The 12,117-nt window shown below is 39.4% G+C and overlaps 1 protein-coding gene across 3 annotated transcripts in view; it reads left to right on the top strand.

The window, feature by feature from the left end:
- RTN3 (reticulon 3) overlaps positions 1 to 12,117 on the top strand; it is a 59,071-nt gene that overhangs the window by 39,855 nt on the left and 7,099 nt on the right. For all 3 annotated transcript variants that reach the window (XM_060607024.3, XM_060607025.3, XM_060607026.3), the window contains one exon: positions 10,898 to 11,105. In XM_060607024.3, coding sequence (XP_060463007.3) covers positions 10,898 to 11,105 — 208 coding nt within the window. The remainder of the gene's footprint in view (positions 1 to 10,897; positions 11,106 to 12,117) is intronic.

Below are 12,117 nucleotides of genomic sequence, written 5' to 3'. Positions count from 1 at the left end.
GGCTTTGTGCTAACAGCACGGAGCCTACTTGAGATTCTCTTTCCCTTTCTTTCTGCCCTCCCCTGCTTGCTTGCTCGCTCGCTCGCTCGCTCGCTCTCAAACTTTAAAAGAAAAAGCAGAAATTTTTAATTTTGGTGAAGTACTATTTATCATTTTTTCTATTATATGTCATATGTTTATTGTTATATATAAGAAGTCTTTCCTAAACCAAAGTTTTCTTCTAGTAGTTATATGGACTAGATTTTACATTTAAGTCTGATCTTTTTCTATTAATTTTTGCATATCTTGAGATACTGATCAAAGTTTGGAGTTTTTTGCATATGGGCATCTATGTGCAACACTATTTGTTGAAAATTCTCCACTGATTGATTTTGCAACTTTGTCAAAAAATAATTTGTTCATATACGCCTCGGTCTATTTCTGGACTTTGTATACCATTCCATTGCTCTTGTCTCAAAGTCATTGCTACACCATCTTGATAATGATAGTTTTATAGAGTCTTGAAATCAGATAGTGTTAATCTTCCAACTTTGTTCTTTTTCATAGTCAGTTTGGCCTTTCTAGGTCCTTTGACTTTCCATAGGAATTTTAGTATCACTTTGTCCATATCTACAAAAATACCTTCTAGAATTTTGATTGCAATTCTATCGAGTTATAGATAAACTTGGGGACAATGAAGAGTTTAGCAATTTTGAGTTTTTTAACCCATGAAAACAGGATCATTTTCCATTAATTTAGGTCTTCATTAGTTCCTCTCAACAATGTTAAATATTTCAGTGTATGGATCTTAATACATCTTTTGTCAGATTTGTCAGGGGGTATATAGCTCAGTGGTAGAGCATTTTGACTACCTCTTTTGTCAGATTTATATTTTTAAGTATTTTATGTTTTCATGCTATTTAAAGTAGAATTTTTAGCTCAATTTCTGGTTAATACATGGAAATACATGTATTTACATGGAAATATACATGGAAATATACATGGAAATATAGTTGATTTTGTATATTGACTCTATATTTTGCAGATTTGCTAAACTCACTTATTCTAGCAGCTTTTTGTAAATCGCATCAAATTTTCTAAATAGGCTATATGCCATCTGTGAATGGTAGTTTTAATTCTTTTCTGAGTTGAATGCCTTTTACTTCTTTTTTTTGACTTACTATACTGGCTAGAACCTCTAATACAGTGTTCCATAGAAGAAGTGAGAAAGAACATTCTTGCCTCTTTTTATGAAATATGTTAGCTCTAGGTTTCTTATAGATTCCCTTTATCAAGTTGAGGAAATTCCCTTCTATGACAGTAGTTTGCAGCTACTTGAAAGGTTGTTGAAACCTTGTAGAAAGGTTTTATCAGAGAGGATATTGGATTTCCTTAATTGCCTTTTCTGTATCTTTTGAGATGGTCATATGGTATTCTTACTTAGTTTTAGTTTATCAATATGGTGAATTATATTGAATGACTATGAATGTTAAACCAATCTTGCATGTTCCTGATAAATCCCACTTGGTCTTAGTGTATTCTTTTTATATATTGTTGGGTTTGATTTGCTAAAACTGTGTTAAGAAATTTTTGCATCTATGCTCATGAGCAATATTATTGCTCTGTAGTTTTCTTGTAATGTCTCTGTATAGTTTTGGAGTCTAGGCAGTGCTGGCCTTATAAAATGTGTTGGAAAACATTACCTTCTCCTCATTTCTCTGGAAAATTCTGTGTGGAATTGGTATTATTTCTTGATAATGTTTGGCAGAATTCCCTACTGATGCATCTGGACCTAGAATTTTCTGTGTGGGAAGCATTTTATTTATTTGTGTTTTATTTCTTTAATAGGTATAGAACTAGTCATTTTATTTTCTGAGTGAACTTTGGTAGTTTGTGTCTGTGGAAGAATTTGTCCACTTTAAGTTATCTAATTTATTGGCATACTGTTCATAATATTCCTTTATTATCCTTTTAATGTCTGTAGAATCTGTAATGATGTCACCTCTTATTCTTGGTATTGGCACTTTTTGTACATTTTTACCTTTTCTATTCCTTTCCTTTCCTTTCCTTTCCGTTCCGTTCCGTTCCGTTCCGTTCCTTTTCTTTCCTTAAGTGTATTTATTTTGAGAGAAACAGAACATATGCATGGGACAGAAAAAATCCTCAGCAGGCTCTGTGCTGTCATGACAGTGTAGGGCCTGATCCCTTGAACCCTGAGATCATGACTTGACCCGAAGTCAAGAATCAGACACTGAACTGACTGAGCCACCCAGGCGCCCCCTTTCACCTTTTCTTGATCAATCTAGATAAAGTTTTATCTGTTTTATTGATAGTCTCAAAGTCTTTGCTTTCATTAATTTTCTCTGTTGTTTTTCTGTTACCTGTTTAATTGATGTCTGTTCTGGTTTTTATTATTTCCTTTCTTCTGTTTACTTGGTTCAGGTTGTCCTTTTTCTAGTTTTTTGAGACTGCAGCTGAGATCACTGATTTGTCATCTTTCTTCTTTTCTAACATAGGCACTTTTATACTATGTATTACTTTAGTTGGATCCCACAAGTTCTGATTTTCATTCAGTTCAGAATACTTCTAATTTCCCCGTTGATTTCTTTGATTCATGGGTTGTTTAGAAGTGTGTTGTTTACAAATATTGGAGATTCCTCCAATATCTTTCTTTACCAATATCTTTTGTTATCATTTCTAATATAATTACCTTGTAGTCAGAAAACATAAAAGTGACTTGAACCCTTTGAAATGTATTGGGACTGTTTCATGATCCAGGGTTTGGTTTATCTTGGTGAATGTTCCACATGTACTTGAAAAGAATATATATTCTGCTGTTGTGTGGAGTGTTCTATAAATGGCCAGAAGATCAAATTGGTTAATAGTGTTTAAGTCTTCTGTGTTTTTATTGATTTTCTGTCTACTTGTTCTACCAATTATTGAGAGAGGGGCGTTGAAATCCTAAACTGTAATTGTGGATTTGTCTTGTGTTTTGTTTTTTTTTAACACCCTTAATGAGGTATAATTCCAATACTATACAATCCATCCATTTAAAGAGGATAACTAGGGCCACCTGGCTGGTTCAGTTGGTTAAGCATCTGACTTCAGCTCAGGTCATGATCTCACGGTTTGTAGGTTCGAGCCCTGCATCAGGCTCTGTGTTAACAGCTCCAAGCCTGGAGCCTGCTTCGCATCCTGTCTTAGTCTCTTTCTGCTACTCCCCCACTCACACACAGTCTCTCTCACTCTCAAATATAAATAAACATTAATTTTTTTAATTTAATTTTAAAAAGTGGACTATATGTTTATCATTATCCAATTTTAGAACATTTTAGTCCCCCCCCCCCCCCGCTACAAGAAAGAAACCCCATACTCATTAGCATTCGTTTCCCATCTCCCACCACTACAGCCCTAAACAACTAATCTACTGTCTGTCTCTCTAGATTTGCTTATACTGGATGTGTTACATAAGTGGAATCATGCAATATGTGCTCTCTTGTAATTGGCATCTTTCACTTAGCCTAATGTTTTCAAGTTTGAGCCAGTTCGTAGCAGGTAGCATTAAGAACTTCACTTCTTTTTATTGCCAAGTAATAATTACGTTGTGTGGGTATACACTGCATTTTATTCATCTGCTCATCAGTTGATGGACATTTGGATTGTTTCCACTGTTTGGCTATTATGAATTATGCTTCTGTAAATATTGGTGTACTCAAATTTTTGTGTTGTCATATGTTTTTATTTCTCTTGAGCGGAATTGTCGGGTCATATAATAACTCTATGTTTAACTTTTTGAGGAACCGCCAAACTGTTTTCCATAGTGGCTGTGCCATTCTTCCTTCCCACCAGGAATGTTTGAGGCTTCCAATTTCTCCACATCCTTGCCAGTATTTGTTACTGTATTCTTTATTAGAGCTGTCCTAGTGGGTTCATTGTGGTTTTGGTTTGTATTTCCCTAATGACTACTGATGTGTGTAGCATCTTTTTATGTGATTATTGGCCATTTGTATATCTTTGGAGTAATGTCTATTCAGATCCTTTATTTTTCGGTTGGGCTATTTTTTAATTATTGAGTTATAATTCTTTATTCCTACCATATTCTGGACACAAATACCTTATCAGGTACATAATTTGCAAATGTATTCTTTCATTTTGTGAGTTCTCTTGCCACTTTCTTGGTACTGTTTATAGAACAAGGTTTTTAATTTTGATATAGTCCCAGCTTATCTGTTTTTTTTCTTTTGTCACTTGTGCTTTTGGTTGGGAAATCATTGCCTAACCCAAGATCACAAAGATTTACTCCTGTTTTGTTTATCTTTTGATTTATCTTGGTGAATGTTCCACATGTACTTGAAAATAACGTGTATTCTGCTGTTGCTGTGTGGAGTATTCTATAAATGTCGGTGTAAATAGTCTATAAATATTAAAAAAATAAGCTTTTATCTTAATTCTAGTTAATTAACATAACAGTGTTATATTAGTTTCCGGTGTACAATACGGTGACTCAACAGTTTATACAACACCCTGTGCCCATCACAGGTGCACTCCTTCCTTAATTTCCATCACCTATTTAACTCCTGTTTTCTTCTAAGAGTTTTAAGACAGTTTCTCACTTTTCTAAAACAACCATTTATCTTTTTCTCTTGTCCCCACCTCAGCTGAAGTCCTCAGCACCTTTTTTGTTGAGAAACTGGAAGCATTCAGAAAGAAATCCCTCTTCTTGCGATCTTCATGTCTATGGATGAGCCTGTGTCTCTCCTCATCTTCTTCACTGTGTGGTTCTGACAAGGGTCCGTCCCTTCACCTGGGCTCTGGATCGCTATCCCTCCCTTCTGAACTTCGCTTCTTCTGCCCCCCATCTTCAACCTCTTCCTGCTTGTGTCTGCGTATAAACATGCTTGAGTGCTTCCCGTCTTTAAAGAGCTGCCCCTTGGTTCCAAATGCCCCACTCCCCTTTGCAGCCAAACTTCTCAGACACTTCCTCTCACGCTGCCTCCACGCCTCACCACTGCTTCCTCTGCTCTTCCCTCCAATCGCTCCTTCCCGTCACTCCGCTACACAGCTTTCGTCAGATCACCAGCTGTCTCCGTGTTGCCAAATCCAGGGTTACTTTTCTCCTTATTCGAGCTTGGCAGAATTAGCCAGTTTCCACACCTCCTCCTCAGAGTACTCCTCTCTCCACTTCTGTAATCCCATACTCTTCCTAATCCTCCCCTACCTCCCTGGGTATTGCCTCTGTTCCCATTCCCTAGCTCCTCTAGTTTTATCAATTATGAAATACTGGAGTGCCATAGAATTCAGACCTGGGCCTTCTTGCCTATCCATATGAGGTAACCTCATCCATTTTCATGACTTTTAAATCTCATTTGTGTGCTAGTGACTTCCAAATGTGTCTCTAGCTCAGACCTACTTTGTGTGTTGCACACTGGTAGATCTGACTGCTTTCTTTAATAATGGTATCTCTAAACATGGATCCCAAATTAACATGCTCTGTACTCTGCTCTTCCTCACCTCAGTGAATAACACTGTAGCCATCCATTTGTTCAGACCCCAAACCTATGTGTCACCCATATTTCTTCCCGGCGTCGTCTCCCACATCCTGTCTGTCACCAGGTTTTCCCTGTTCTACCTCCAAACTATAGCTCATGTCTGTCCACTCCTCCATCCTGACTGCCCCCATCCTAATCTAAATGACAACCATCTTGCATTTGAACGTCCATGTTAGCCTTCTAGGGAGTCTCTCTGCCTGCACTTTTGCCCCACCCTTTTTCTATATGGTAAAAGCGTTCCTCTTCTTAAAATACAATATATCATGTTATACCCCTGCTTGACCTTTAGTGGCTCCCGTTTCCCTTGAAGTTAAAATCCATGCTGCTTACCTTGCTCTGTGAAAGTACTCCATGATCTAGCCCCTGCCAGTCTCTCTAGCCTTGTCACACCATTCCCCTGGCTTTTTGCATGGCCAGCTCCTTCTCATTTTTCATATCTCACCTTTCATGGCAGTCCTCAGAGAGGCTTCTCCTGACCAGTAGCTTCAGTCATGCCTGCGTGCACACCATTATTCTCATCATGGCACGATGGATTCATATCCTTATGGGTCTCTGGTACAAATGACACTTACCTTGTTTGTTATTCATGCCTCTCTTCCCCCGCTGGAAACTAAGTAAGGTTCTTGTTTGCTTTGTTCACTGCTGCATTATATTCCCAGTTCTTAGTGCTTGCCTGGCACATGGTGGGCACTCAATTAAAGCTTGCTGAAAGAAGAGAGGAATGGGAAAGGAAGGAAAAGAACACATTAAAAATAAAGAATTCCCAGGACGCCTGGGTGGCTCAGTCAGTTAAGTGTCCGACTTCAGCTCAGGTCATGATCTCATGGTTCGTGAGTTCAAGCCCCACGTCGGGCTGTGTGCTGACAGCTCAGAGCCTGGAGCCTGCTTCGGATTCTGTGTCTCCCTCTCTCTGTGCCCCTCCCCCGCTCACGGTCTGTCTCTCAATAATAAATAAATGTTAAAAAAAATGTTTTTTAAATAAGGAATTCCCTGCTTTACTTTTTTTAAGTCTATTTATTTGAGAAAGCATAAGTGGGGGAGGGGCAGAGAACGAGAGAGAGAGGGAATCCCAAGCGGGCTCTGCTCTGTCAGCACAGAGCCTGACGAGGGGCTCAAACTCATGAAACCATGAGATCATGACCTGGGCCGAAACCAAGAGTCAGATGCTTAACCAACTGAGCCACCCAGGCGCTCCAGGAATTTCCTGCTTGAAAAAGTTCTATACTGAAGTATTAAGAGCAGATGCATGAAAGTAGGAGGAAGAAAGAACATTTTGTGGAACTAGACCATTGCAGCTTCTTGGTGCCTTCGTGATTGCGCAGCAAACACTGAAACCCAGTATGAGGGCTTCACCATTTTAAACTTTTGGCAGCTGCCTCATTTCTTCCCTTTGTCCTCATGTGTTTCATCCTCCTAACTCTTCCTCGAGGATCAGAGGGCAGCATTTTCAGATGTACCACGTTCCTTTTGTTAGTATTGTATCCTCAGAATCCAAGTCCACGGTACTTGATAGGATCTAGGTGCAGGAACTGGGCCTCTCATAGATTGAGAGAGATTATCAGGACACAAATGCAAACTGGTTATTAGTTTAGCCCATGTTTTAAGCATTCAATAACAGATCTGAAGAGCTGCTGTGTAAATAAAGTGATCTGTGCTCTGAAGAAAAATAAAGCAGAATAAGGAGATGGAGCGTGATCAAAGGAAGGGGAGGTTAGGTAGGGTGTGCATTCTGGGGGAAGTAGCCCATGAACCAGGACCCAAAAGGGAAGGAGCAAGTCACGTGAAGTTGTGGAGGAAGAGCATCCCAGACAGGTTTGAGGTATTAACCAGCTTATGCTAACTTCCCCTCTGTTATCCCCTGCCGTTAATCAGTGTGTCCCTTTTCCAGACCAGACCGTAATTCTACCATTGATTATAAGGCCCAGCCCAGGGCCTTCTATACTATTGTGCAGATTATATACTGCACACCTCTAGGGGGCACCACTCACATGTGTTGTTGCAGGTTTGAATGTTTCTTATGCCAGTTTTCCAGCAGATGGCAGTAAGGTTCATGAGGACAGGGTGGCTTTTGTTCATCTAGGTTTGCATATACGCTAGTGTCATTACCCCTCTTTCCTTCTGTGATGCATCCAGGTCTTTTTCTCTCTGGGCTCCAGTCTTATCCTGTAAGCTTTTCTTTCTTTTTTCTCTTTCTTTCTTTCAAACATTTGAAACTTAAAAAAAAAATATTTTTTAACGTTTATTTATTTTTGAGACAGAGAGAGACAGACCATGAACAGGGGAGGGTCAGAGAGAGAGGGAGACACAGAATCCGAAGCAGGCTCCAGGCTCTGAGCTGTCAGCACAGAGCCCGATGCGGGGCTCGAACTCATGGACCACGAGATCATGACCTGAGCCGAAGTTGGACCCTTAACCATCTGAGCCACCCAAGCACCCCTCAGACATTTGAAACTTAAAGAAATGCACGTATAGTACAAAAAACTCCCATATAACCTGCGCTCTAGTTTACCAGTTGTTAACATTTGCCTACTTTTGCTTTATCCCTGCGTCCCTCTCTCCATAGGAGAGCTGGTTGCAAACATCCTGCCCCTTTACACCCTGACTTTGGAATGTGTGGGGGGGGGGGTTTTCGTTGTTTTTATTTTTGTTTTTTTGAGCAAGAATTTTGTTTTACATAGCCGCAGTACACTTACCAAATTTAGGAAATTTAACACTGATACAATACAGTTAACCCTTGAACCTCACAGTTAACGGGCTCTGACCTCCATGTAGTTAAAAATTCACACATAACTTTTGACTCTCCAAAAACTTAACTACTAATAGCATACTATTGACTGGAAGCCTTACCAATAACATAAATAGTTAACACATATTTTGTATGTTATGTGTATTATATATTGTATTCTCACAATAAAGTGAGCCAGAGAAAAGAAGATGTTATTAAAGTCAAAAGGAAGAAAAATACATTTACAAGTACTATACTGTATTGGGAAAAAAATCCACATGTAAGTGACCCATGCAGCTAAAACATGTGTTGTTCAAGGGTCCTCTGTACTTTTATCAGTTACGTAATCCGCAGTCAAATTTTGTGTGTTGTCCCAGAGGTGTCCTTTATAGCTGTTTTCACCCCTTTATCCAGCATTCAGTCTTTGATCACATTTGGATTTATGCTTTGAAACCGCCTCACTCTATTTTAATTTTTGTTATTTTTTATTGAAGTACAATTAGCATACAATGTTACGTTAATTTCAGGTGTACAATATGATCCAGCAATTCTGTACATTACTCAGTACTCATCACAATAAGTGTACTCTTAATCCCCTTCACCTGTTTCACCCATCCGCCTCACCCCCCCTCTGACAACCACCAGTTTGTTTTCTGTATTTAAGAGTCTGCTTTTTGTCTCTTTTTTCTGTGTTCATTTCTTTTGTTTATTAAATTCCACATAGGAGCGAAATCATATGGAATTTTCCCTTTTATGTCTGACTTACTTCACTTAGTGTACCCTGTAAATCCATCCATGTTGTTGTAAAATTCTCAGTCTTAGTCTGCTGTTTTCTTACTAGATTGAGGTTCTGTGTTTTTGGCAAGAGTATCAGAGAAGTGGTGTTGTGTCCTCCGTGCATTACACCACGAGCCACATGGCCTGTTTGTTCCCTTCCTAAGCATTCTATGTTGAAACTGTACTTGTGGTCTTAGGAACTGTGACATGTATGTACTTGGATGCTGACTGTAGGAACCCAGCTTAGTATTTGCTCTCATAAGAAGGCAGCACTCTGTTCAGCTTTCCTGTGCAGTCAAGTGAGCCTGACTTGCCTCCCAACTCTTCCTTTGCCGTGTCATTACCTGGGACTCTCCGCTTCCCATCAGGAGTCACAATACCTCTTATTTCTCCTAGTGTCACATCCCTCGGCTGGAACCTCTGAACCAGTGATTACTTCTTCTGTACAATCAGCATATCTTTAGTGTGAACGTTACAAGTTAGGTTCCTTTGGCTCTGGCAAGGTTAGGCTTCAGAGGAGAGTATTGTGTTTGAAGATGGGGAAGAACTAGGTACCAGGGGGCCCACTTGAACAGATTCAAGTTCATTTTACCCTCAATCACAGTCTTCCAGGCCTACCGTATTTTGATTGTAGTTAAAATTTGAGTGTTTATTGTATGTCATTTACAGTGCTAAGCATTCTACTGCATTAGCCTTATATAGTCCTTAAAACAACTCTAAAAACTAGATACTACTTTCTTTATTTTACCAAAGGAAAAATAAAGGTTTAGAAAGGTCAGTTAAGACAATACAACTAAAAATTACCAGGACTCTAAACTCCTGTCTCCAATTCCAAAGCTCTTACTGGTTTTTTTATAAACAGAAGAATCCTACAGTAGGGCCATTAGTGTTGAAATTAACCTTCACAGATTGAAATTCAAATGTAGTGTCATTGCTAGATAGGAGATAATTGCTAGCAACTTTTACACACGTATTTTGAGGTGTCTGTACGTAGAAGAACTTAGATTTTTCCAATTTGGATGTCCCCTGCCATAAGAGCCACTTGCCTAAGACAGCCTTGGTTTATACCTATTTCATAACAGTTATTAATAGTGGCCCCATTCATTTGCAGAGGCATTGGGGTTTTTTTCCAATTTTTTTAATGTTTATTTATTTTTGAGAGAGAGACAGAGCCTGAGTTGGGGGAGGGGCAGAAAGAGAGGGAGACACAGAATCAAGAGCAGGCACCAGGCTCTGGGCTCGAACCCACAAACCATGAGATCATGACCTAAGCGGAAGTCGGACACTTAACTGACTGAGCCACCCAGGCGCCCTCAGAACTGTTATGGTTTAGATAATGATACGGTCCCCTGCCCATAATCCTTCCTGAGTTCTCTTCAGATTAACAGAGAGACTGGTATAATTCGTTGTAACTAATGCTAATAGTTTGGTTTGTTTTTATCCATCACTCTCTCTGGCCCGGCCCAATTTACACATTAGCTTTGGTTTTACAGTGACCAAACGATAATTTATTGGTATGGTTTGCTTAATTTATTCAACAGTTATCAACACTTTATCACACTTGCTGTACATCCTTTCTGCTGAAACATTTAAAGAAAATGACACTTTACCCCATCGTACTTCAGTAGCCATCTCTAAAAAAATAAGTTTCTAGTTTTTATGAACCTGTCCAGAAACCACAGGAACCTTTTGCAGTGTGAATCATCACTTCTGATATAATTTGGTTTTCATGTATCAGGTTCTCTTAAAGAGGGGTGTGCCTGCAATTGCATGCTAGTGTGATGCTTCTCAGGTACGTAGGACACAGCCAAAGAGCGGTGCTGGCCACGTGGCCGCATGTAACCTATGTTTCCTTTTCTTTCGGCAGTGCACGATCTGATTTTCTGGCGAGATGTGAAGAAGACTGGGTTTGTCTTTGGCACCACACTGATCATGCTGCTCTCCCTGGCAGCTTTCAGTGTCATCAGTGTGGTTTCTTACCTCATCCTGGCTCTTCTCTCTGTCACCATCAGCTTCAGGGTCTACAAGTCTGTCATCCAAGCTGTACAGAAATCAGAAGAGGGCCATCCATTCAAGTGAGTTGAAGTATCACAAGTAACACTGTAAACTTTAGGGAGGGGGTTTGCTGAGGCCGGTCAGGTCTGTAATTCAAACCTGACAGAGTCAAGAATTATAGGGCCTAAAGCAGCTGATCACTTGCATGAACCATCACCTAAAAACCTGTCACTTAAAAAGTGGCCAAGAACTTTTTGACAAACTTACACTTTAAGGACAAAGAAGACAGTCTAAATTCCTGAGCAGGGTAGAGAGAGCAGGGCCTCCAGGACAGCACTCAGTTACATGGAGTCCCAAGGACATATTTAAGCTTCCACGCAGCTAAATCTTAAAGCACCTTTGAAGTCTAGATACTGAGCCTGCACTCTAGGCGATACCAGAATTTGATGTGTTTGCTCTTAGTTTTGTTACTGATTTCCTTTTTAATTTTCCTTTAGTTTTCTTAATACCAGGAGCAGGTCTTGATGAGATCAGTAGGTCATGCATTTTTAGAATCCGCTTGCTAGCATTCCTCATCGTGCTGTGATTTTAACAAATGTTTTCCTCACACTTTTCCTTTTGAAAATCTTAGTCTGTAAACATTTTTAACATTTGCAAATAACGGTTTTTTTCAAAACGCCTCTCTTATAAGGAAAGAAACTCTTCTGTGACCTCTCGGGACTGTGACAGAATAGGTGTCTGGCTGCAGCTCTGGTCCTTTTATTTTCTCTTAGTGAAAATAGAACAGATAATTTAAACTGTATGTGGCATTAAAAAAGTTATTGCAAGTTAGTTTTAATAAATCAGTAGGTGTTCAGTGAGTGAATAAATTTTACTGTTTTGCCACAAGCTCAGCTGTCTTAGCAGGGTTTTCCTCTTTTGCATGACAGTGTCGTGGATTTTAAATGTGTATTTTGCTAAGTCGTGTGAATTACAACATCCAGTTTTGGTTATTTTTGTATTTGGTTGTACAGATTTTCCTGAATACAAAAAGTAAGCATGCCTGTTCCTTTTCTATGTTTCGAAGACTGTAGGCTCTTTAAGGCAAAAGCA

The sequence above is a fragment of the Panthera onca genome, chromosome D1 (assembly GCF_046562875.1).
Source record: "Panthera onca isolate mPanOnc1 chromosome D1, mPanOnc1 haplotype 2, whole genome shotgun sequence".
Classification (NCBI taxonomy): Eukaryota; Metazoa; Chordata; class Mammalia; order Carnivora; family Felidae; genus Panthera; species Panthera onca.
Note: the sequence above shows the minus strand (reverse complement) of the source record. Positions and strands in the feature narration are given on the sequence as shown.